Raw genomic sequence first — 27,752 nt, 5'->3', positions numbered from 1 at the left:
AAATTTAATCACGGACAAGCACACCATGGCTTAAGCCGCCACTTAGACAGATGCTGTCGCATCCTAGACAGAGTGCCAGCTCTGGCTACTACTCTTCCAATCCATCTTCCTGCTAATGTGCTTGGGAAGCAGCAGCTGGTGCCTGAAGTACTGAGTTTCCTGCCACCTATGTGGGAGACTCTGGTGGAGTTCCTGGCTACTAGCTTCATCCTGGCTCAGTTCTGGCTGTTGTGGCCTTTTGGGGGAGTAAACAACTGGATGAAAGATCTGTCTCCCTCTCTTTCTGTCACCGTAACTTGCAAATAAATCTTTTATTAAATACCTAAAAATCAATCAAGTAACGCAGTACACATTAGAGGATTATGGTTTGCTAGATACCAGTCAACTGAGGTTTTACTATTATGTTTTTTTTTTTTTAATTTTTATTTGAGAGGTAGAGTTACAGACAGTGAGAAGGACAGACAAAGGTCCTCCCTCCGTTGGTTCACTCCCCAAATGGCCACAAGGGCCGGAGCTGCACTGATCCAAAGCCAGGAGTGTCTTCCAGGTCTCCCACGTGGGTGCAGGGGCCCAAGGACTTGAGCCATCCTCTACTGCCTTCCCAGGCCATAGCAGAGAGCTGGATCGGAAGAGGAGCAGCCAGGACTCGAACTGGCACCCACATGAGATGCCAGCACGGCAGGCGAGGATTAACCTACTGTGCCATGGCACTGGCCCCAAGGTTTTACTATTATAATATTATTTCATCATTTCAGAAAACCTAACTTGGAGAAAATGTACAAGGTATCTGATCTCTGGAAAAAACTACTACCCTTACAAAAAAAAATGTAATCTATGCTCATTAACTTTATTGCCTATGTCATATTTTAATTTGAAACCAGAACAAATAAACTGCAGTTTCATAATCACTTTTCCTGAAAAGAGTTGAAAATAATAAAGGCATAGCATTATCATACTGTTTGCATGGGAAGCCTAGTAAGGAAATACAGGACAAACAGGTTTTCTGTCCCTTTCTTTTTTAAAAAGAACAAACATATGTTAATACTTACTAATAAAGTTTTCTCTGTGGCTTAAAAATTAAAAAAACACACACACACACACACACACTGGAATCATAGGAGTTGTACTATAAAACCAAGAGGAGTGAGGATGGAAAGATTAGCTTAACCAATAGGCCCGAGGCAATGATTGTGGCTGTACTCTAGGAAAAGACACTTCCACCCAGAAATGGGGTGAGTGGGAAAATGTGGCCTTGGAGCTAGGGAAAAGCTTTATCTCCACCGCATCACACTGCCAACAGGAGAGTCACTTCTAAAGAACAGATTTTTTTTCCCCCTTCCACTACATTCCAATACAAAGCCCTCAAGTGGTAATTTTTAAATATCAGCATCTCTAAGTTCCCTGCTCAAAGTAAAAGAAAATGCTTAGGTTATTATCTTGAATGAGAAATGCTGCAGTCAAGAGAATTATCATTTTTCTCAAGTAACAATAATTTAGCGATCAAGAGGCAGAGGTGTTCAAATGATGTATTTTGTCAATAACACTCATTTCCACATGGTGTTCATATATTGCTAAACCCTATAAAAAGTTACAGCATACGTGTAGGAGCTAATGGGCAATGAAGAGGACATAGAGGATAGAGAAATTATTCTAATCCCCCCTCTGCGAAAGGAGATACAATTAAGACTAAACACAATTTTTCACACAAAGTGTATGGAAAAAACAGGCAAGATCGATGTTATACCACATCAACGGTATTTTAGCGCAAGTGCAATATAGATTAAATCTGCTTTTGTGGTCTAGCCTGGAAACCGAACTAACACTTATTAAATTGGTGTGTCAAATAACAAATCTCCAAGCCAACATTTGAAATACAACCTGTTCTATAGTTGGGGACTGCCTTATCAGCTATATCAAATCTAATTTAGGCTAACTTCTCACCATGGTAACGAGCCCTTTGCAGAAATACTCAAAGACATTTCACATCTAGAAAATTTGCCTTGTACTTCTTCACCACACATAATGTCAAGAAAAGCATGCTTCAAAGGTACTATGTAATTAGAATGGCCTTTAAAACAGGCACAAAGAAAATCATTCTTATTAAAATTAAACCTGCTTCACAACAATCTTCAAACTGAGTGAATAGCACCCAGAGAAGAGAATCCTGAGCTATAACTAGACCCCACGTTCAATTTTTCAAAGTCTGTTATCTGTAACATTGCCCCAGGTGGGATCGAAGGGCCTTTTATTGAGCTCATTTGGGTTATTTCTTCACTCTTAAAAGAAAGTGAGCATGTGAGAAGCAGAATGGGTTCTGTTATGGCTGTGTGCGCAAAGACGACACCAGAGCCCTGGCTGAAATGAGGCTGGGGCCGGAGCTCAGCTTCACGCAGGCCATGGCTGTGCAGCTGCTGCGTGGGCACTCCAGGGCAGCGCTTTCCTCTTCTCTGCGTTCCGCAGGGCTTGTAGAAATCGTAGCTGTCTTCGAAGAACCACTTGGAAATTTAATTTGAACTCCAGCATCTGCAGGATCTCTATGGTTATTTTACCGAAGACCATTTTTAGATGCCTACTTTTTCTTAGAAAGTCTTTTTTTTTTTAAGTGAAATTGTATCAACAACACTATTCTGTGTTCACCCAAGAAAATAAATGAAAGTATTTAAATTAAACTGCTCTATGTTTTGGTTCCTTGTGGCCGTGTTTCCATAAAGTTACCATACAGATCACAGTGACTCTGGAAGGAGTCTTGCAATAAAGCTGGAGGGCTACCTTGGCCCTGGTAGCCTATAAAAAGAACATTTGGGAGAACAGCTTGGAGGGAACCGAGGAGCTCTGAGACAACAAACATATAAACTGAACTACCAGCCCTGAACCATCACTGGAAGAACATACCATCAAACTTCTTGTAACGGGAAGCAAAGACGGCCTGCAAGTGATTGCACTGTTCGTTCACCACATTTTTGAAATCATCTTTACTTTGCAGGCTGTACTTCTCCTCCATCTCTTGAGAGCAGCACGTGTAACCCTGGGGACAGATCTTCAGATGATCACCTGGAAGATGAAAAGTAGGACAGTCAACCTCTATCAGCATTCATCACTTCCAAGAGGGAAGAGTTTGATTTAGGTATAACACACACCCTGCTGCATCTCAGACTATGAGAGCCCTCAGCCAAGGTCTCTCTTAAAAAGTTTCAGGAAGCCTAAATACATGTATTTTCTTCTTGGAAAAAAAATGCAATGAGGGCCCCCCTCCAAAAGCTGAAAGAACTTGCCCATCACAGGGCTGGGTGAACCGCAGGAAAAATGGTATGGTCAATAAAAGAGCAGCATTCCGTATCAACCAGTTTTTCTTAAAAATTCCATGAGATTCTGTTATGTACTATATACACCATGCAAGTGAGACAGATTTTCTGGATCTAGGAGTTTACACACCGAGAGAGCCTATACTGGACGTAGGATGTTTTATAAAAAACAAGCCTGTATGGAGTTTTTTAAAGATTTATTTATTATTTATTTGAAAGGCAGAATTTCAGAGAGAGAGAGAGAGAGAGAGAGAGAGAGAGAGCGCGCGCGTCTTCTATCCACTGGCTCACTCCCCAAATGGCTGCAACAGCCGAACTGGGCCAAGCTGAAACCAGGAACCAGTAGCTTCTTCTGGGTCTCTCACGTGGGTGCAGGGGCCCAAGGACTTGGGCCATCTTCTGCTTTCCCAGGCCATAACAGAGGGCTGGATTGGAAGTGGAGCAGCCAGGACTAGAACTAGCGCCCAAATGGGATGCCAGCGCTGCAGATGGCAGCTTTTACCCACTAAGCCACAGTGCCGGCTGCGCCTGTATGGATTTTAAAACTGTTTTGCACTAAAATAAGATTATCTTTTAATTCCATTTTCCACAAGACTTTTTAAAATGCCCTTATACATAACATCCCCAAACTAGGCAAATACACGGGAAACTGCTAGATTGGTGAAGCAAAGAGATTTTTTTTTTGTAACGATTCATTTATTTATTTGTAAGGCAGAGTTACAGGGAGAGAGAAGGAGAGAGGGAGAGAGGGAGAGAGGGAGCGAGGGAGAAGGAGGGAGAGAAGGGGGGAGGGAGGGAAGAAGAGAGAGAAAGAGAATGAATCTTCTACCTGTTGGTTCACTCCCCAAGTGGCTGCAAAGGCTGGAGCTGGGCCAGGCCGAAGCCAGGAGTTTCTTCTGGGTCTCCCACATGGGTGGCAGTGCCCAAGTACACAAGCCATCTGCCTCTGCCTTCTCAGGCACATTAGCAGGGAGCTGGATTGGAAGTGTTGCAGCCAGGACTCAAACTGGTAGCCATATGGGATGCAAATGCTGCAAGCCACTATATTGGCCCCAGCAAAGAGATTTGTGCATTTCTTTTTTATTTATTTTATTTGAAAGTTGGAGAGAAATGGAGACAGAGATACCTTCCATCCATTAGTTTATTCCGCAAATGTACATAAAAGCCAGCACTGGGCCAGGCTGAAGCCAGAAGCCAGGAACTGAAGCACTTGAATAGTTGCACTATCAGCTACTGCATCCCAGGGTGTACATTAGCTCCCAAGTGGAGCCAGGACTCGAACCCAGGCACTCTAAGATGTGATGTGGGCATCCCATGTCATTATGTCCAATGCTCAGCCTAGATTTGTACATTTCAAATGTCTGGCCCAGATTTGTCCGCAAAGAGCAAACCATGGGAGTGTGTGCTAGATAATCTGAATCTACGCTAAATCACAGAGAGGGTAATGATAAACAATCCTCAGTTTTGACTCTTTGTGTCCAGTGTCTTTTGTGCAGATGTCAGAGACTACATCTACCATGACTCTGCAGTGTAGCTGCCCATTCCAATATAGACTAAATGGCTTCCAAATACACCGTTCCCACCCAGCAGCCCAACCCACAAACCATCCCCTTCCCTTCCACCAGCTGCAATCTGCCTGCAGTTTGGAGGTTAAGCGTTGGGAAGGGTTACTTCTGTAAGCCCTAGAGAACTCGCCCCCGCCACCTTGCTCCTTCTCTGTCAAATGGTACTCTGTCAAAAATGGTACTTTGAAAACACAATGCTTCCCCTCTCAAACTGATCTTTGGTTACTCCCACAGCGATCGGTGAGGTGTCGTTCTGTTTCACTTTCTGGTCCCGCTGTCCATGCTCCATGTAAGACAAAGTCTGATGGGGCCAGCGCTGTGGGGTAGCAGGTAAAGCCGCTGCCTGCAGTGCCAGCATCCCACATGGGCGCCGGTTCTAGTCCCAGCTGCTCCACTTCTGATCCAGCTCTCTGCTGTGGCCTGGGAAAGCAGCAGCAGATGGCCCAAGTCCTTGGGCCCCTGCACTCACATGGGAGACCCAGAAGAAGCTCCTGGTTCCTGGCTTCAGCTTGGCCCAGTTCCAGCTGTTGCAGCCATTTGGGGAGTGAGCCAGTGGATGGAAGACCTCTCTCTCTCTCTCTCTCTCTCCCTCTCTCCCTCTCTCCCTCTCTCCCTCTCCCTCTCTCTCTCTGCCTCTCCTTCTCTCTGTGTGTAACTGACTTTCAAATAAATAAATAAATCTTTAAAAAAAAGCAACATCTCAGCAATGAGTAGATTCCCGAAAACATGAGGACTTGTCAATGGGAAGTGTGTTCAATAAACCAAGTGCTGGCGAATGAAGAGCAAATCTTTGAACCAACACTTGTGATTGGAAATGAAATGGACCAGGAGCAAGCCACTGCTGTTTCTGAGCTGTGTGCACATGCTGGAATCTGCCTTTTAAGAGATACTAAAGGAACTTTGGGGCAGGGGCAAACTTCAGATAACATTTATTGACCAACATTTGATTGACAACTGCACAGAGGCAAATAATCATGTGTTCCCAATTATTCTTCTTTCCTGCCAATTACAAAGTAGGGAGAGTGCTAACTGGCAGGGGGAAAGAAAAAGGAGGCGGGGTGGATATAGCATTCAACAGCAGTCTTCAAGTTACTTCCCCGTCCAGAAAAAAAGCTTCTTCTAGCATTTTTGAAAACCTTGGCCAACAAATTCTACTAGCAGGAAAACAAAAAGAATAAAAGTTTTTTGAAAAGATGATGATCATGTAGTACAGCATTGAGCTGTGAAGCTGCAGAGTATCTCAGATCTCATTAGTGCAAGAAAAAAAGGTTGCTAAGGCTCAGCTTTATGGAAACACCTTTGTTACAACCCAAAACAAAGCTCCCTCCTCGCTGGCTTAGCAAGTTCGCAGCAGGCCTTTAGTATTGGGATGTATAATTACCAGAGAGATAGCACTCATCTCCTGATTTCAGGATTGATGGCTTCCCCCATTACAGTTTTAACACATAAAACAGTATGAGGGACCCCAAACAGTACAGTGCTATAGTTGTGTTAATAATCCACATCATATTCATATCTCATATACAAAATTAATTGCAATGCTCACAATGACAACTTATACATAGGGTTATTTATGTCAATTACTCCACAGTAAGAGAGTAGATACATTTTAAGGATCATCAGACGTTAAAATTCATCCTAGCATAGGCTGGTTTCCAAGATTCCACTGTGATATGCATTGAGGTTCCAAGACAAGATAATTCATGAGTTTGGAAAATAATGTATGCTCATCCAGTCGTTACAGGATCCACACATGACAAACAGTCACTCACTGGATGCTAGCAAAATAGACTTCAAAATTCAAAAAAAAGGCCCCCTTTCCCTCCATTCTCAATGCACATGGACAAGTGAACATGCAACTTGTGCATGTACATTCTGAATCCAGAAAAATATGAGAAACAGCAGGGAGAAATAATTTTTTCCATTGAGGAAGGTGCTGGAGCATGAGAGGTTTAAACTTACCTACAGGAATCTGACACAAGAAGATACATCCTTCCAAAACTGACACCAGCAAAAAAAGTTCTACTGGTACCCTGCTGAAAGGAGACAGCCCTGTTGACACTGGCACACATACAAGGCCCAGCATGGCCCCCACACAACACCCGTCTCACACCACTGGGGAGCCTCGGCAGGACCTTATGAAGATCTGCTTATACTTGCACACAGGAGTACATCTGTGTTTTGGCAACACCTAAGAGCAAAGAAAAAACAGAGGACTTTCATCTTCCATCTTTCCAGGAAGACTTTGTCTGATGGTGAAAGATCTGTGTTGGATGAAACATGACAACATGGTAGATATTTGCTGATATGCTGATATTGCGGATATATGCCAGCCAAGCCATCTTCCTCTCAGTGCAAAGTTCCCACTGCAACATGCAACTCTGGGCCAAAGAGCCTTGAACATACCACTCATTCCATGTGCATTTCTAAAAAGCATTACTTGAAAATGTATTTTGACATGCTTGCCGAAAGCCCTGAGACACATGCCATCCAAAGACACACTTGGGAATGAAATCCCAAGATACACATAGGCTAGAGAGATTCAGTGCCATAACCAGTTAGTTCTGATGAAAAGTACAGGGCAGAAAAGGGAGACAGTGTGGGTGCAATTGAAAATGGAATGCCACTTCTGACTTCAAGTAAGAATCGCTGAGAAATCAAGAAATTTGAAACGACTATCTACTTAAAGCTCAAAAAATGGTTTATTTTGAAAGCCAGGACATATCTATTATTTGTGGCTACATGTTTATTGCAGCTCAATTCACAATAGCTAAGATATGGAACCAACCCAGATGTCCATCAACTGATGACTGGGTAAAGAAAATGTATATACACACTGTGGAACACTACTTAGTCAGCCATAAAAAAGAATGAAATCCTACCTTTTGCAACAAAATGAATGCAACTGGAGACCATTATGCTTAGTGAAATAAGTTAGTCCTCAAAAGACAAATATTGTATGTTTTCTCTGATACGTGGTAGTTAATATAGAACACCAAAAAAATGTATAGGAATGAAATGGACATCTTATGATTTGATTGTTATTTTTAGCCCTTGTTTATACTTCTGAGGAACTGTGGTCTTCCTACTTTTTTTTTTTTTTTTTGACAGGCAGAGTGGACAGTGAGAGAGAGAGAGAGAGACAGAGAGAAAGGTCTTCCTTTGCCGTTGGTTCACCCTCTAATGGCCGCCGCGGTAGCGCGCTGCGGCCGGCGCACCGCGCTGTTCCGATGGCAGGAGCCAGGTGCTTCTCCTGGTCTCCCATGGGGTGCAGGGCCCAAGCACTTGGGCCATCCTCCACTGCACTCCCTGGCCACAGCAGAGAGCTGGCCTGGAAGAGGGGCAACCGGGACAGGATCGGTGCCCCGACCGGGACTAGAACCCGGTGTGCCGGCGCCGCAAGGCAGAGGATTAGCCTGTTGAGCCACGGCGCCGGCCGTCTTCCTACTTTTTACTTGTTGAATACTATGGTTGGGGGGGCATTAAGCCTATGATTATAGAGTAGATTAAAATTATGTCCTTGCAAAGATTAATGAAAAGCAAAGTAGGGATGAAAGGAGGGGGATTGGGGTGGGAGGGAACTACAGTTACCGTCTTAGAACTGTACCCATGAAACACACGAAATCTGTTCTCTTTATATTAATAAAAATGAAAAAGAAAGCTATTCTGTATTCTGTGTTTGAGACTGCTTCTAAAATGCCATGTCTGAATGAGAAGTTTATTTTTGTACATCTCTTTTCTAAATCTGGTGATCCTAGACACTTCTCATTCAAGAAAAAGATACCATAATTTTTCCTTTAGGCTGAAATAGCTGAACACAGGGAGAACTGAATCAACATGAGACAGGTGAGACAACCACTGTGGGGTAGCAGTGGACATGTGTATTTTTTTTTTAACAGGCAGAGTGGACAGTGAGAGAGAGAGATAGAGAGAAAGGTCTTCCTTTTTCGTTGTTTCACCCCGCAATGGCCGCTCCAGCTGGCGTGCTGCGGCCGGCACACCGTGCTGATCTGAAGGCAGGAGCCAGGTGCTTCTCCTGGTCTCCCATGGGGTGCAGGGCCCAAGGACTTGGGCCATCCTCCACTACACTCCCAGGCCACAGCAGAGAGCTGGCATGTGTATTTTTTTAAAAGGTGCCCTAAATGAGTCTGATTTGTATCCATAGTGAAGAATTATTGGGGCTGGCACTGTGGCGTAGCAGGAAAACCTGTCGCCTGCAGCACTGGCATCCCATATGGGTGCCAGTTCAAGTCCCGGCTGTTCCACTTCCTGTCCAGCTCCCCACTAATGTTCCTGGGAAAGCAGCAGAAGGTGGCCCAAGTGCTTGAGTCCCTGCACTCACGTGGGCGATCTAGATGAAGCTCCTGGTTCCTGGCTCTAGCCCAGTCCAGCCACAGCCATTTGCAGCCATTTGGGGAGTGAACCAACAGATGGAAGATTCTCTCTCTCTCTCTCTCTCTCTCTCTCAAATAAATAATTTTTAAAAATTGAAAAATAGTTATTGCTAGAAAGACTTCAGGATTCAAGTAAGTCTCTAAAGAGCCCTGAACAGCAGTTAACAAGTTAACCTGCTAGCTCGGGGAATAATAAGTTATGCTCTACCAAGGTCCTTTGCCTCCCCTGCTTCCATGGCTGCTTCCATAGCCCCTGGCACCTACAGTTTCTTCTCCATGTATCTCTTCTAGTCCCTTAACAACTCTTCTGTCTGCTTCCCATTTTTCCTTTTGCCTATTACTGTGCTTTCTTAGCCCACCCCATGTCTTTAACTGGGCATGCTATGAAACTGAAGGGGTTTTTCTTTTTTGTTGCACTTGTGGAATTCCTTATTCTTCATTTTAGAAGCAGGTGAACTGAATGCTTTATGGTTTTCTAAGGAAGCACCTAAATTAAGTTGCTTTTTGTACATGGCCCTTGATTACTTTTTTTCTTTGTGGGTCAGTGGCCCTCAATAGCAAAGAGGTCCTCCAGCCCTGTCCTAGGGGCCTTGCACGGGATTCAACGAAGCATGCTTTTAAAGTTAACTCCACGGCATTAAAAACCAAACCAAACCAAAAAATCACTCGAAAAAACCAAACTTTTTTCAATCACACCAGCTCTATGTAATTTCTCTTTAGTCCTAATATCAATGCCTTCGTTTTCAAAGCTCGACAAAGATAATCACAGTAAGTTACTCCTCAACCCTGCCTGAGTGTGTGCTGGTTTTCTTTTTGTTGTTGTTGAAGCACTTCAAATCGATGGATAAAGAAGCAGGCGGTGACTATGAGGAACCCATTCCATCCTTTAACAAGGCTCTGGGGTGAACATCTCATTTGCTCCTCTCTCCAAGGCTGGCTGGGTTCATACAAATGGGGTTCATTTCTTTTCAGCTGCTCATAACTCAGCTTCTCATAGAAAATGTTATAAATGGAGGCTGGCTTCCTAGGCCAGCCCTCGGCATAGTGACCAGTAGACTGTGTTCACCTTGTATATCTCCCAATGTTTTTCTATATCTCTGTCTGGAAACTCACTGTGAAATCCAACTGGATGCCAATAAAATTTCTCTCCAGTTATGTTTTTTTTTCCAGGTGGTGCAAGGCATATGTGCAATCCCCTCCAAGGTGTTAGCTTTCTCTACCTGCAGGAGACATTATCTGTAGGAATGACTCCTCTGGGGTCCCAAAGGGACCTGGCAGCCGGCAAGCATGCCAAGACACTAGCAGGGAAGGCACACATTCTTCGTACCCAGGTTGATTTTACCAATAAACAACCAAATGCCTTTGGATAACAGAAGGGACACAACTGCACCCTAAGGGTAGGGGCTGCAGTGAGACACACCTGAGAAGATTGCAATTGTCAGAGAATGTGACTGTACATGGGCTTTCCTTCAAGAAACTCAGGAGTGCCTCAATTCAATCAAGAAGAAATCCTAGCTATTTACAAGGGGTTCCTAAGAAGTGAATATGCAAGGTTCCAAATCCTTAACATTACCTGGTTCTTTGGTTTGCCTGTGCTAAGGATAGTCGAGGGACAGGAAGACTGGTGTGGGAGTCAGGAATATGTGTTTGACTAACAGTTCTACGTGAATCACTGGAGGCTCTTGGGTAAGTCACCCAATGGAGCCTAGAAAATAAAAAGCCCTTTGTCAGTGCCAGCATTATGGTGCAGAGGGTTAGGCTGACACCTGTAGTGCTGGCATCCCACATGAATGCCAGGGTCCAATCCTGGCCACTCCACTTCCGATCCAGCTCCCTGCTAATGTGCTTGGAAAATCAGAGGAAGATGGCCCAAGTGCTTGGGCCCCTACACCCATGTGGGAAACCCAGATTGAGTTCCAGGCTTCTGGGTTCAGCATGGCCTAGACCCAGCTTTGCAGCTACTTGGGAAGTGAACCAGGAATGGAAGATCTGTGTGGGTGTGTGGGTGCCTCTCCTTCTCTCTCTGTAACTGAGCCTTTCAAATAGATTAAAAAAAATACCCTGTTTTGAAAAATGCCCTTTGTAAATAGAGAAGCATTATGTAAAAGCCAAACAGTGCCATTACAAACCAAAGCAAGGGAAGAACATCCATAACACTCTGATAAATTACTAAAGGTGTTGCACGAAGAGATATTTCTGCCAACTTCTCCTAGGCCCAGGAACTGAGCCAGGGGAGTAGTGCTTTCTCTCTTCCAGCTGGTTCAAGAAGAGTTTTCATAGGAAGTGAGAATTTAGAGAAAAGACATCACACCAACTAAGAATTGAGTGGCATGCATGTGTGTTGGCAAACGACGGCAACCAAACACAGACAGCTCCAGGGCCATCAAAAGCAAAGCCTCAGATCTCTAAGGACACATGACAATAAAATACAATCTGGGATCCTATACCGCATTCTGGAACAGAACAAGGACATCAAGAAAAACTAAATAATTTCACCGAAACATGCATATGTTTATAGCAACATTAGTCATAATAGCCAAATTCCCATCAACAAATGAGTGGGGGCTGGCATTATAACACAGTGGGCCAAGCTGCTGCTTGTGACACCAGCATCCCATATTGGAGAACTGGTTCCATTCCCAGCTGCCCCACTTCCCATCCAGCTCCCTGCTAATGAGCCTAGGAAAGCAGCAAAGATGACCAAAGTACTTGGGTCCCTGCCACCCAGTGACAGACCCAGATAAAGTTCCTGGCTCCTAACTTCAGCCTGGCCTATCCCCAAGTCACTGCAAGCCATTTGGGAAGTGAGCCAGCATATGGAAAATCAATCAATCAATCAGTGTGTGTGTGTGTGTGTGTAACTCTGACTTTCAAATAAATAAATCTTATAGAAATAAATGAATTTTATATAGAGAGAGATACAGACATATAGATAGATAGATATAAAACATGATATTATTTAGCCAGAAGGGCTAAAGTTCTGTTACATGCTACAAAATGGATGAATCTTAAAAACACTGCTATTGGGGCCAGCACTGTGGCACAGCAGGTTGGGCTACCACCTGCAAGGCTGGAATCCCACAAGCTGCAGTTTGAGTCCAGGATGCTCAGCTTCTGATCAAGATCCCTACTGATGTGCCTGGGAAAGCAGCAGAAGATGGCCCAAGTGCTTGGGCCCCTGCCCCCACATGGGAGACCTGGAAAAAGCTCCTGGCTCCTGGCTTTGGATGGGCCCAGCTCTGGTTGTTGCGGCCATCTGGGGAGTGAACCAGCAGGTGAAAGATATCTCTCTCTTCCTCTCTCTCTCTCTCTCTCTCTGCCTCTGCCTCTGCCTCTGCTTCTCTGTAACTCTTTCAAATAAATAAATAAATCTTAAAAAAAAAACTAAGGACATCAGAATAAAGTAGGAACTTATGTAATTAAAATGAAATGCATCAGTACTGCTTTGTCAATTGTGACAAATGTACCACACAAATATAAGATGTTAGTAATAGGGAATTCAGGGGGTGGAATATAAAAAACTCTGATAGCCTCTCAACTCCTGCAAATCTGCAACTCTTTTATTAATACATTTATTAATACTATATTATAAATAATACATTTTATTAATACATTTATTTTAAAAAATAAAGCAAGGAGCAGACTTGGAATGTCCACATCCCATACTGGAGTGCCTGGTTTTATGAGTCCTGGCTCTGCTTCCAATCCCACTTCCTAGTGATGTACACCTCGGGGGAGGGAGGGGCTACAAGTGATGCCTCAGGTACTTGGGTCGCTGCCACCCATGCAGGAGATCTGGTTTGGGTTCTAGGCTCCTGGCTTTGGCCTGCAGGGTGAATCAGCAGGTGGGAGATCTCTATCCATCTATTTGTTTTTCAAATAAAGTAAAAATAAATGGGAAAAAAGCGTTTTAAAGACATACTGGAGCGGGTATTGTGGTGCAGCAGGTTAAGCCACCACTTGGGATGCCCACATCCCAAACCAGAGTGCCAGTTCAATTCCTGGCTGCTCTGCCTCTGATCCAGCTCCCTGCTAATGCACCTGGGGAAGCAGTAGAAGATGGCCCAAGTGCTTGGACCCCTGCACCCACATGGAAGACCCGGATGGAGTTTCTGGCTCTTGGCCTTTGCCTATCCAGTCCTGGCTGTTATAGTCATTTGGGTAGTAAACCAGCAGATAGATCTCTCTGTCTCTCTCTCCATCTCCCTAACCCTCTGCCTCTATCTCTCTGCCTTTTAGATATATAAATCGTTGAAAAATAAGACACATCAACTACTAGAAATATATAAATAAACAAATCTTGGCTGTCAAAGCAGAAAGAATACATGTGGGGGGGAGCATTTTCACCATGCTTTCAAAAACTATAAATAGTTGATGTAACTCTAATATTGGGGAGCTACATTAAGCTATTATTTGCTGGGGCAATTTTCCTAATCCCTCAATTGCTACTTTACCCTTTTTCTAATTTTTATTTGTTCTGAAGGTAAAAGAATTCCTTGCTGTTGGTCAAAAACATTACCAGAATCATTTCTGTTCACTTCTCAGACCTAAATTCACATAGCCACAAAGTGAGCTAAAAGGCAGGCTGCTATATAACTCCAGCCCCTCCAAGCTACCTAAGAACCCCGTGAGGAACACACAATGCTCTGCTTCATGGAACAAAGAAAGAAAATCTCGAAAGGTTTTTAATAATCCCAGGGGGGGTAAGGGAATGTATACATTAATCCATCCTCCCTCCCCCCGTTCCCAAAAGGAGTGAAATTACTGCATATAATGCGCTACGCACATGGAAAGCCTGAAGTCATTTGACCTAAACCTTAATAATAAAGCACATAAATTACAGTCATTATGCAGATGTATGATTTGAGATCACCTACCAATCAGTAGGAGAAATGCAGCTAGTTAGCATTTTGCAAAAACCTTGCCAAAATATAGCTCTGGAGGGCTTAAGACTGCCAATTATTTTTAGGCCCACTAATCCTGCAAGGTAGGATAGAGAAGGCCAATCAGAAACATATACAATTCAAAAATCAGTTTTATTATATTTTTCTAAGAATAACTGGGCATAAGTATAGTTGGAAGAGTAAGGGTGGCTACTTTCAAACTCCCCACTTCATTTCAGTGAACCTGCAGCAGCTTGAAACTGCACTCCGGGTAGGCATCCAGCTGGGCTTCTTGCTGCTTTTTAAATGGTAAGCAAATTAAGAATTGAAGTTAATACCTGACTACCTTAGCCCCATTTTAAGTACACCAAAGGTTTACTAAATAAGGCACAGCAAACCATACTGAACAGCCTCCAAGGCATACCCTGACCCTTTGGACTTACCATCACTCCTGGGCAGCTAGGGCGAGGGCATCTATTTTGTACATGTACAATCATTACCTTCAGGATTCAACAGGTGCAGGAATACTAACGATTACCCCAAAACTGCTTAGCAGTTCTCAGGTTCTGGGAAGTACTTCCTAGGTAGTCAGTGCTAATAAAAGGCTCAGGGCCATGTGTTGGGGGCCTTTGAGAGACATCTAAGAGGCAGGGAGGGGCAGGCAGGAAAAAAAATCTTTGCTGTCAATGATTCAGGTACACAGATCTTGATAGATAGCATCATTTGAGAATTTCTCTTAAACATGAATTTAGGGTTTTCATTGAGGTCATAATTTAACACAATGCTTGGGGTTGAAGGAATGATTCTGAAAGCCTCTATGGACTTACAAGTGATTTGAAGGATGCACATGTGAATTTTAAGCATTTTATAGGAAAAAAAAAATCGGAGGATGTTTGTTACATAGTGCCTATGGAATGAAGATTTCCACACCTCTCCTTAGTCACCGTTGTTTTCCCCATGAATTCTTTCATATCCCCCCTCCTTTGACTCTGAGGTTTGCTCGGAGCCAGAGAAATGGGAGACCATATAGAGAGTAAGACTCCCAGGGTGCTTTGTGTCTGCTACAGCCTCAGCTATATATTTAGCTATCAATAAAAAGCAATCTGGAGAGAAAGCATCATTTCCAAATGACATTTTATTTCCTTGGGTGCATCAAAATCCCTGGCAGAGCAAGACATCTTGTCTCCAAGACAGCCCATCAGATCCTGCTCTCAGAGTGTCATGGGGGTTCCCCGGGGTGAGGGAGGGTTGGCCTCCAGCAGCCTTGGTGACGGTCCCCTGTAGGGGTTTTTCCTGTGCCAACATGGAAGACTTCAGAGAAAGATGGAGGGAGGGATCTCCAGGAAACACACAACTTTCTTCCTCCCCCAGGGGAGGGGGGAGCTTCCTTATTACTTCCAAATAGTCTCTAAAGCAGTCCCCAGGGACCTGGTTCTCTGCGCTTCGCTGCAAATGGAAAAGAAAATGCAGTCAGGGGAGGGGCGGGGGAGGCTCCTATCAGATACTTGCTCTAATAGGACGATGAATGCCTTTCTTTCGATACACATTTCATGGCTCCAGTGGTCATGAAGACTTTTACCCAGTAGCTTCTCTTCTCTTTTTTAGTAATTGCTTTCAGCTTGGGTAGCAGAGAAGATAAAAATCCCTCTTTACCTTCTCTTAACCCTCCCTTTCCTGATATATTCGAAGATACAGTGTGAGAGAGGTTTTTGAGTAAATCTGTTGTCTGCAAAAATACATATATACCAGAAGAATAACCTATGGATTCATTATGAATTCCCCAATGGCTCTCTCTCCAAATCGCTATGTAGAAAGCTTTTACACCAAATGATAGCAAAGTCCGGTTCCTCACATCAAGAAAAATGATTCTAGAACATCCGATTTCAAACCACACAAACTGCTCTTTAAAATTCTAGCCAGGCAATCAGTGAAATGTGGAAGGGAAAGAAACATTTACATTTTCTAAGTTTATGCTAAATTACATCCCTTACAATCCACGTTCACAAAATTCTTGTTAAAGGTAACAGTAACTTACAGCTTATTCTAAAACAGATCTGCATTGAAGGGCTCTCAATTCATCTCAGTTCCCACAGACATGGAGATGAGCCTCAGCTGAACAGGGGTTGATTTTATGACACAAGAGAAAAATTCTTATGAACCTGACCATGGGTGGATGGGAAAGGGGCCAAACCTGCCTCTTACTCCCTCTCATTTTCCAAGACTGAGTTCCCCAGCCCTCCTGATTAGCCAGGAAACATCGTTAAACAGCATGCTCTGTGTTATGAATCATGCCATTTACAGACTTTGTCATTCTTTATGTACGTGAAAGGCAGAGAAACAGAGATGAACAGAGTCCCCATCAGCTGGTTCACTCCCGCGATGCTCACAATAGCCTGGGCTGGGCCAGGCTGAAGCCAGGAGCCTGGAACTCCATCCAGGTCTCCCACTTTGGTTGCAGGAACCCCAAGCACTTTAGTCATCACCTCCTGCCTCTCAGGATGCATACTAGCAGTAAGCTAAGAGTCAGGAGCAAAGCCAGGCCTCAAGCCTAGGAATGCAGGCAGCCCACAGCCCACAACCTGATGGGCTGTGCCAAATGCTGACCGTCCATTTTATTCTTGAGAGAGATTTAAAAAAAAAAAAAACAAGCTTCTCCTTATCATTACCTGATACCCCAGCACCTGGGTCTTCTACTCTTATAATATACAACTTGGAATTCATTCCTGTTGAATGAGCTCTTCACTACTGGGATTTCATTGTAAGAGGTGACTTCAAAAAGTTCACTGAACATGGAGTTAGAAGATGTTTGTTCTGGCACAAAATTGATGAAGCAGGTTAGGGTGCCACTTGCAACACCAGCATCCCATATAGGCACTGGTTCGATTCCTGGCATTCTTCTTCCTATCCAGCTCCCTGCTAACACACCTGAGAAAGCAGCAGAGCCCCTGCTACTCATGTGGGAGACCCAGATGCAGACCCTGGCTCCTGGCCTTGGCCTTATCCAGCACCAGCCATTACAGCTATTTCGGGAGTCAACCAGCAGATGGAAGGCCTGAGTATGTGTGTGTGTGTGTCTGTCTGTCTGTCTGTATCTCTCCTTCTAACACTGCCTTTCAAATAAATAAATATATCTCTAAAAACTGAAATGCATAGTTTTTTTCATGCACTTCATACTCCATGACATTTGCCTGGATTTCAAAATTATTTGCACCAAAATAAACTTATCTTAATTCTATTTTTCCATGACCTCTCTGAAGTATCTTGCAGGTCTTTGTCTGGAGCCTCAAGTAAAACTTGTTTCCAGCCTCACTTTGGACAGAATGTAGCTAATGATGCTGCCATCCAGAGAACTGCCTATTTAACCCTCACCCTTTGCTTCTCCTCTGAAGAAGTCCCACAACTCAGTTATTTTGAGTTTCCTTGGCTTGCTGTGAAATCCCATGAGAAGCATTGTGAAAGCCTAAACAGATCACATGCATTGGTTTCTTTTTGTCCACATACACATTTGGCCCCCTGGAAAACACAAGGTCATTAGCAAAGCACAGATTTACCTTAAAGAAATGAGACTGGGGGCCAGCACTGTGGCATAGCGGGTAAAGCTGCTGCCCGCAGTACCTGTATCCCATATGGGCGCCAGTTCAAGTCCCAGCTGCCCACTTCCAATCCAGCTATCTGCTATAGCCTGGGAAAGCAGTGGAGGATGGCCCCTGAACCTGCGTGGGAGACCCAGAGGAAGCTCCTGGCTCCTGGCTTCAGATCGGCACAGTCAATTGGTTGTTGCGGCCATCTGGGGAGTGAACCAGTGGATGAAGGATCCCTCTCTCTGCTTTTCAAATAAATAAATATATAAAATCGTTTTTAAAAATTAGGCTGCCTTTCCAAGATGACTGAGTTACTTGTATATTCTGTGCTGAAACTTTTTATTATACATTCTACCAGCTTGCTTTCATTAGTGAGACACCCTAGGTCTGATTGGGATTTATCTATGAGCTCCTTGACAACATTCAATTCCCCATTCTCATGTATCAGAACCTTTCCTTTAGCATCGGGCCTGTTGATTAATTACATTTGTTGTACCCACTGGCATTCAAAACTTCAGTCTATTCACCTTCACCACTTCTTAACCTAGTTACTTCATCTAGTCCACCTTGAGAAATTATCTGGGAATGGAAAATGGAACTCTCCCCTAACATTTTCCCCATGTCTAAGTCAAAGAACTGATTCATTTTTTCCAAAATAGCCTTTGACCTGATTGGGCAACACACAAAAAAAGTTGTTGCTATTTAATGTATCTTGCCTCTCATGGGCAAGATGCCATCCATCAATGCAGAAAATACAGAAGTCTTGGTCCCTGCCTTCTTGAAAATTATAAGATGAACAGACGTGCGTTTCCGTTGTTTTGCAGGGGTTTTCTCTTTCCTTCTCCATTTTATAATTTGAATTCCTCTACCTACCATCTGAATCTCTGAGATCCTCGTGTTTTATCTTGGAACCACACAAGACAAAAGACAGAGAGATTATGCTATATCAGTCATATTCACCCAACCCATGCTTTTCTCACTTTGGGACTTTAAGAGATGCACCATAAGGCGGTACCTTTGGACAAAGTGAGAGTGACTCACACACTGAAACATAATCTATACATTGCCAGATATGTTGTGTCCATCTGGGGTGAAGTGCTGTCCAAAACGACAAAAGCTGTTAGTTTGGACTCAAGGTAGAATCTCCCAAACACAGGTAATAACAGGCCGGGGGGGGGGGGGGGGGGCGGTAATCAGCAAACTCCCTTGGGATCTTTTTTGGTCACCAAATCAAAATCCACAAGACAAAGACTTCACAGGCAAATGCTATTTGATTTATTTGGTTTGAAAAATCAGAAGTCACTAAACATTGCAATGAATTTGAAGGACTATTTGAGATAGTGTTTATCTTTGAAGGCCCTGAATCTATTAGACTTGATGGTGAACTTTCCTAAACTTAGAATCGGGTGGTCAATACATCATTGGCTGGCGCCATTCGATGTTTGTAGCTGGAGTCCCCAGCAGAGGAGCCTCAGTGACTGACACACCAAACAGCAAAGCAACTGTAATACCATGTGGTCACTCTCCACTGCACGAAGAATAATCCCTCTTTGTTCTGAGCTCTGTAAAACTCCAATGAAAAGGTGCCTGAAGTCAAATGCAAGGTATTGATTAGTCAATGCTTCTGCTGGACTGCCATGCCAGCCACCTACCATTCTCCTCCAGTTTCCTAAGTATCACACACAGGGGAAAACATAGGGCAGATTGTGGACTAATATTAGGGTATTAGCATGCTTACTTTTCCATGAAATGAAAAAAAAAAATTTCTTCCCTAGAAAAGAACATGGAAAAGAGATGGCCTGTTTGCCACAGTGATAAGGCTAAGAGAGAAACCAGTCACTTGTTAGACATTCAAGTCCCTACAGGCCTGTTCACTTCCAGGCCTTCTAGAACAGAGACCTCTTTCACAGTCACCAGAGGGCCACAGATACGGACGATCCAGAACGTGTACTGAAGGTAGCCTTGCCCTCTACTGCAGAACTGTCAGATAACCAAGAATGAAGGGGTTACCTGCTACCATTTTTCGCTTTGGGCAGTGATAAAAAGAGAGGGGCCACTCACCTGAGCCTCTAAGAAGAATTAAAAGTTGCTTCCATGGGGTAACACTGGAGTCATTACAGAATGCTATTGTCCTTTTGGGGCCTAAGAGCGGCACCTACACTTCTTAAAATCTGATCATAGACAAGTTTCTGAGACCTGATACTCACAAATTAGAGGTATCAGACAGCTTTCTACGGCCCCAAGCAATCCGGTCATGGGCCAACTGCTCATTCAGGAAGCAATTAATTTGGTCAAACGTCTGGTCCCCAAAGTGCCAATTACTTCTCCACTCCCACAATGTGGCCTACCATCAAGGCTCATCAGCTAGCTATTTTAAAATGAGCAACAGTCCAGGAGCCGGGGTGGGGCTCTTCACACCTATAGCCACTAAAAGGGCAGGAGTGAAAAGGACAGAATGGAAAGAAATGGGCCAAGGTAGAGAAATGGAGAAGAAGGTAAGTGTATGACCCAGGATTTGGTAGCCGTTTTAAGAGGCTCACCTAAAACAGATGCCAGTGGCAATGTGGTACCATGGCCTCAGGTTACACAGTACCCACCAGGAAGGAGACAGGCATGTTTTTCTCCCTGGTTTCCATTACACAGAGCCTGCAGATGGCACACAGCATTACCACTGCAATTATTGACTGTAATTATCATGAAAAGTCTTTGATGTGATAGCAAAAATTATTAAAATGGCCCTTCTTAGAGAAGAAGGGCAATAAATACAGCCTCATTTGGAAAATTCAAGGATTCAATTTTGTACCAGGACCTTCTGTCATAAAAGAATAAGTCAGTTTAATACACTTGCTTTCGGCTCCTCTCCTTGAAGATGTTTTATCCTATGTGGAAAACGAACAATGGTATGTGGCTCAGGATATATTTTAAGAGTATACTAAAGACACTTCAAAGGGAAATAAAAAAATAAAGTAACCTTCTTGTAGATGAACGCATATCTATACAAGCTTCTAGTTTTTCTGATCCCAGAGGACGCAACCAAAAGGCCATTTTTAAAAACTGCCTTCAAGGATGAGAACAAATGACAACTGAATTAAATGTTGGTCTTGTTTTAAATACTTGGTAGTTGTTGTGCTTATCTGAATTAGTAAACATTGTAGTGTACTTAAAAGATATAAGTAACTAGAAGTATGAAAGAACAGAGAATAGTCTACTTTGTTCTCTTTATCTTTTACAGGATCATAAACTGTGAGAGGTCACATTAAAAAAAATGTACCTATCCTTATGTTTTAACTGAGTCAAAACAGTATTAATTCCAAATTGTATTCAGTGTTATACCGGCACATACAATAAATCACATTATAGAATCAGATTCAATGTGGGGAGAAAAGGCCATTTCAAAAGCTGAAATAAAAGTCAATGTCCAGCATTATTAAGCCTTCATTTCTGTAAATGGATGGTTGAAATTGCAATGAATTCAACAAAACATGCTTTTTTTTTGCCCGTGAGCCTTTCTAGATACAAGGTAACAAATACTGTCCAATATGAAGACCAACTACCCTAACCCATACTTATTAAGTTCAATCACGCAAGTATAGAGCAACTATACTAGAATTAAATGAACTTGAGAAAGAACCATAGTTCAGTCTCAAGCTTCACACACACACATGCACACACTGGAAGAGGTGCCCAGTGTCACTAAGTCTGAGTTTCCATTCGGTCTAATGACTTGGTAGGTATGGGTAAGTGGGAGGTGACTCTGATTTTTTTTTAAAAAAGGCATTATTTTATTATTGTGAGATGAACCATCATAATTCCATAACTTGTGGCTGCAAACTGGAGAGAAATTGTGTCATTGACTATTATGAAATGAGTCTATGCTCAGAAATTATCATGATGCACTATTTACAGTAGCCAGATATGGAATCAATCAAGGTATCCAATGACAGATGAACAGATATAGAAAGTGTGGTATATATAATATATTCTATATAGATATATTCTCTCTCTCTCTCTCTCTCTCTATATATATATATATATATATATATATAAATGGGACATTATTCTTCCACTAAAGAGAACAAAATCCTATCATTGGCGGCAATGCGGATGGAACTGAAGGACATTACATTAAGCCAACAAAGTCAGGTACACGAAGACAAATACTCTATGTTCTCATTTACAAGCAGAAGCTTAAAAAAAAGTTGAATTTATAGAACAGGATAGGGTTCACTAGAGGCTAGGAGAGTGGGAAGAAAGAGTCTAGAAGTAGGCCGGATGATGGGTACTAAAAAACAGGTAGGAGGATTAAGTTCTTTCTTAAAAGATTTAATTATTTATTTGAAAGGCACTGTAACAGAGACATCTTGCATCCGCTGCTCCACTTTCCAAATGGCCGCAATGGCCAGAGCTGGGCCAGCCTGAAGCCAGGAGCCAGAAGCTTCTTCCAGGTTTCCCATATGGCTAGCAGGAACCAAAGCACTTGGGCCATCTTCTGTTTCTTTTCTCATGCCATTAGCAGGGAGCTGGATTAGAATCAGGACAGCCGAGACTCGAACCGGCATTCATATTGGAAGCAGGGGTTGCAGAAGGCAACTTAACATACTGCTCCACAGTGCCAGCTCCAGGATTAAGTTGCAAAGTAACTTAGTTATAAACTATAAGAGTTTATTATATATTTTAATATATAATATTATATTTAATATATTTATATTATTATTAAATATTATATATTTAATATATAATATTTAATATAATATAATAGAAGCGAAGATGCCAAAGGCTTTCAAGACAGAAATGATAAATGTTTTGGGGCAGGTGCTGTGGTGCAGTGGGTTAATGCCCTGGCCTGAAGCACTGGCATCCCATATGGGTGCCAGTTCAAGACCTGGCTGCTCCATTTCCTATCCAGCTCTCTGCTATGGCCTGGGAAAGCAGTAAAAGTGGCCCAAGTCCTTGGGCCCCTGCATGCACATGAGAGACCTGGAAGAAGCTCCTGGCTCCTAACTTTGGATCGGCACAGCTCTGGCCATTGTGGCCAATTGGGGAGTGAACCAGTGGATGGAAGATCTCTCTCTCTCTCTCTCTCTCTCTCTCTCTCTCTCTCGGCCTCTCCTCTCTCTGTGTAACTCTGACTTTCAAATAAATAAATAAATCTTAAAAAAAAAGAAATGATAAATGTTTTAGGAGATGGAAATGGTAATCACCCTGATTTGATCATTATACCTTGTGTACACATATCAATTTATCACTGTACCTCATAAGTATGACTAATTACTATGTCAATAAAAATACTTCTTAGCAAGAAATAATCATGACATATTTTACTCTGAGGGGCCGGCATAGTGGTGCAGCGGGTAAAACAAGCACTTGGGATGCTGGCATGCTCCACTGATCCAACTCTCTGCTAATGCACCTGGCAAAGCAGCAGAGGATGGCCCAAGGACTTGGGCACCTGCCACCCATGTGGGAGAACAGAATGAAGTTCCAGGCTCCTGGCTTTGGCCTGGCCCAGCCTGGGCCATTGCAGTCATCTGGGGAGCAAACCAGCAGATGAAGACCTCTCTGTCTGTCTGTCTGCCCGCCTCTCTCTCTCCCTCCCACCTTCCCTCCATCCCTCTGTCTCTTGGCCTTTCAAATAAAATAAATCTATTCAAAAAGAAACCTTTTAAATTCGGTAGCCCTAGGAGAGCATGCAGAACGCGAACTTCTAGTGAGCAGCAACTCAAAACAGGAAGGCTCAGGCTCAGGCTCTTAAGAGAAGCCAAAGCTTCACCTTACTCCGCATCACCAAGGATCCTCAATCAGCAGCTCGGTTCAACACAAATGAATAAGGACACAATAAGCAAGAGGCTCAAGAAAAAGAACAGAAGATCTTGTCTGGAACATTGTGCTATCTAACTACATACAGTATCCACAGTAGAACAATGCAAGCAACGAGCTATAAATGTTCTGAGTGGGCTTTTTCTGTTCTGAGTCTGCGGCTGCCTTCCTTCCTAATGGCTTCAGAGTTTAATAGGCAGGAGTTTGCACTGAGCTCTGCTGCTTACCAGCTGTGTGACTTCGGGTCAGCCTTTTAACTTTGTTGGGGCCACTTTATATCCTATAAAATGGGGACAGAGAACAGAACCAACCTCCAAGAGTGCTTCCATCAATCGTGGCTATTATTATGGATACTGACATCAGAAGATGCTATATGAGTAGGGGAGGGACTTCAAAAAGTTCGTGGAAAATGGAATTAAAGGGGCAGCATGTGATGTAGTGGTTAAGAGGCCATGTGGGACTCCTACATCTCGTGTTGCAGTGCCTGGATTTGTGTCCCAGCCCCCACTCCTGATTACAACTTCCTGATAATGTGCCCTGTGGGAGACAGTAAGTAGTGGCTCAAGTTCCTGGATCCCTGCCACCCCAGTGGGAGACCCAGTTTCGGTTTGGGTTCCTGGTCTGGTCTGGCCTGAACCAATCCAGGTTTTTGGGGAGTGAAACATAAGATGGGAGCACTCTCTCTGCGTCTCTCTGTGTGTCTCTCTGCCTTTCAAATAAAGAAAAAACATCTCTTAAAAGTTTAAAAGAAGGGACCTATGCTGTGGCACAGCAGGTTAAAGCCCTGGCCTACAGTGCTGGCATCCTATATGGGCACCGGTTCGAGTCCCAGCTGCTCCACTTCCAATCTAGCTCCCTGTTAATGCACCTGGGAAAGCAGCAGAGCATGGCCCAATTCCTTTACCCGCAACGCACCCATGTGAGATACCCAGAAGCCCCTGGCTCCTGGCTCCTGGCTTCAGATTGGCTCAGCTCTGGCCGTTGAGGCCATTTGGAGAGTGAACAAGCAGATGGAAGACTCTCTCTGTCTGTGTGTGTGTGTGTGTGTTTCTACCTCTCTGTAACTCCATCTTTCAAATAAATAAAAAATAAATCTTTAGGACAATTTCAAAAGAAGAACAGAATTTTAAAAAAATAGAACTACAAAGTTTACTTTGGAAAAAACTCCTAACATACATATAAGGGATCTTCAAAAAGTTCATAGAAATGCATATTATACAAAAATTGTACATGGACCTCAGCGTATTTTTGCACCAAAATAAACTTACCTAGTAATTGTACTTTGCACAAACCTTTCAAAGTGCCCTCATATATCTCAGAAGGGAGATCTTTTCTATGCTTCAAGGTCCAGCTATATTCAACTATGTTAAGAGTGATTGCTTTCTTGTTAGTAGGAGTAGTTGTAGTAGTAGTAGCAGCAGTTATCTTAGGAAGTGTTTATTTCTAAAAATCCCAGACCACTGGTAACCTAGTTTTATTTAGCTGAAACACAAAACTGTCTTTGATGGATAGGGGGGGAAAAAGGCTACACCTGTAAATCCCACTGTGGGATTATAGGTTACAGAATCTATTCTTTTGTTTTCAAACAGTTCTGTTATGAGCTCTGAGAATCAGGCGAAACAAAATATTAAAGGTTGATTCTTATGAAATTGCTATTGTTTTGAGTCAAGAAGGTCAAATATCAGCAATTTTACCTAATTTTTTGAGAAATCAACTTTCATCAGTATCAAAATATTTCTACATGTAAAATATGCTTCATTTATGTCCCAGAAATCCTGCACTCATGAACAATATTCCAAAGATTGAAATAAGTTATTTTTATTTGCTTAAATATATGCATCTGACCTTGTTTCCAATGTGTGTGCCCAAAATACATACAGTCTCCTGCACAGTGATCTGACACACGATCACTTTCCTCCTAATGGCCAATCGTCTTATTGAAAGACCGCTGTGCCGCTGTGCTCTATGAAATAAAGGCAGATGATTCTGAAATTTATACTGTCTAAGGATAAATGTATGTCAAATAAAAAAAAACCCTCACCCTGAGATGAAGGGAGTTTATTCCCTATCACATCAAAGGAAAGAAGAACAAAGATGGAGATGACAGCTCCCTGCACAATTGTGATGCATTTAACTGCTGATTTTTTGATGTTGCTGATGAGAGTATATCGACCTCAGAGCGTCTGTCAGTTTATCACCTGATCACCTCCTTATACTCGCTTTATGTCTTAAATATTTCTGTCAAATAGGTCTTCCTCTACTCAGTTTTAGACTGGTCCCAAAGATTTCTATCCATTACATTTGTGCCAGAGATTCAAAGATAAGAAAAGAGGGGGGAAAATCATTAGCATAACACTTACCTGCCAAGATGTGCAGGCAAGGTTTAGAAAAATGAAAACCGATTGCTTCTAGAAAGCTGGGGGGGGGGGGGGGAGGGTTGGATGAAGGAAGAATAGGTGCTCCAGGAGACACCCCAACCTTGATCCTGAGTGGTATGGTGTAAGATTTAGGGCACCAAGTAATGATAAACGAGTGCATAACGCCTATCAGAGCACTACTGAATTCAACAACATGATGGGAGAGGTGGGGGAAAGAAGCACGAAACTTCTTACACGGATTTTCCTATATTAAAGTCAGAAGCTGTGACAAAACTAGGGTATGACTGAGGGAGAGAGAAAGCGTTCGAACAGGAAGTAACATTCAAGATGCTTGGTGACCATGGGGGAGGGGTGGGGTACCTATTGTTACCCTAGGATAAGTGGTCCCAAGTACTTGGCTTTGATGGAGAGGGTTGGTGAGAGAACTTCCAAGGTGGTTAAAAGGCAGAATAAAAAGAGGAAAGGTACTGTTAGTAAAATGAAAAGCTAGTGCACACTGGGAATTGGGGAAATCCCAGAAGGCATTGCAGGCTAAATACAACATAAAAACCAGGCAGCAGCAACTTGTAAGAGATTGCAAAGCCAACAGTGAGAGTCTCTCTTGCTCTATCAAAGGGAGGGAGCCATTTAGAGAGAGCACTTAATCACAGTCACAGGGCAAAAAGGAGATTGGCTGGAGACTGAATGAATTCTTTGTCTTCTAAGGAGCTTCGCATTCCCAAAGCAGAACACTGAGCTCAGCAGGTCAGAGGTACTAGATCAAATAGTGGTAAACATGATGCTCTGCATCTAATCAACAAACCAGGAGTCGATAAATCACCGGGACCAGATGGTGACCACCAGCCAGCTCTGAAGCAAGTCAAGGGTGAAACTGTTGTGGCCAACATGTGTAGGCTGTCTTGACAAACAGCCCCTGTGCCCAGGAGACTGGTGCTTGTCAGTGTGATTCCTATTCATCAGAAGGGTTCCAGAAGGGACCCTGGGAAGTATGGGAAGTAGAAACCCGCCAGGCTCATTTCCATAGCAAGCAAGCTGACCAACTTTACAAGGAAGGGGAAATGAGCACACACTGATGGAAATAAAAGCCTACGGCGGACAGGGGAAACCGAATGTTTTGCGGAAGGGGCAAAAGCACGTTCAGCTTCAGAAGCCAAAGTTCACGGGGTTAAGTGGCATGCGGAGAATACACTAATAAAGGTGGCCTTGAGGATACAATTTACGAGGGGTGCTAAAAAGACAAGAGAAAGAAGTATCCCGTACCTATGTTACTGTGCATTGCCATGGAGTCTGAAAAGATGCAAAGCACATGAAGAATGTTCAGTGGTGAGATACAAACATCAGGGAGATTCTTTACTTTGAGGAAGGTAGGGACGACAATTAAAACACATTAAGCTTCAAGGTGGGAAGATCCAAATATTATTTCTAAGTCAAGTCATATGGGGAAGCGTTAATACTGTCCTTGTTATCACCACTTGCTATGCATACATGTGTTCAATAAACAGTCCTAGAAAGATAACAATGGCTCACTTATATGCTGCTTCAAATTTTGGGGACAACCCAATAAGCAAGGGAAGCCTTAGTCTCCCCCACCCCCCCCCCCAAAAAAAAAATGAAGAGAAAAGAAACACGCAGTCTGTGAGATGTACTGTGGAAGACTAAAGCCACCTTCTGGGACATGGCCTTTATTTTGCACACAAAGATTCTAGTCGCATAGCTAACCAACTCTGCTGTCTGATTTCTAGACGTTCAGCTCTGCCCTGGGTAAAAGGGGACAAAGAGTGAACCCAAATCAATGACAGCAGAAGTGACAGCTGAAAAGCAAGGCAGAAGCA

The 27,752-nt window shown here is 43.2% G+C and overlaps 1 protein-coding gene across 2 annotated transcripts in view; it reads right to left on the bottom strand.

Annotated features, from left to right (window-relative positions):
- Positions 1 to 27,752, bottom strand: part of GPC4 (glypican 4) — a 122,793-nt gene that overhangs the window by 37,996 nt on the left and 57,045 nt on the right. For both annotated transcript variants that reach the window (XM_062183632.1, XM_062183633.1), the window contains exon 2: positions 2,893 to 3,051. In XM_062183632.1, the coding sequence (XP_062039616.1) occupies positions 2,893 to 3,051 (159 nt within the window). The remainder of the gene's footprint in view (positions 1 to 2,892; positions 3,052 to 27,752) is intronic.

Source organism: Lepus europaeus, chromosome X (genome assembly GCF_033115175.1).
Source record: "Lepus europaeus isolate LE1 chromosome X, mLepTim1.pri, whole genome shotgun sequence".
NCBI lineage: Eukaryota > Metazoa > Chordata > Mammalia > Lagomorpha > Leporidae > Lepus > Lepus europaeus.
The sequence above is the reverse complement of the archived record's forward strand: the minus strand, read 5'-3'. Positions and strand labels throughout refer to the sequence as shown.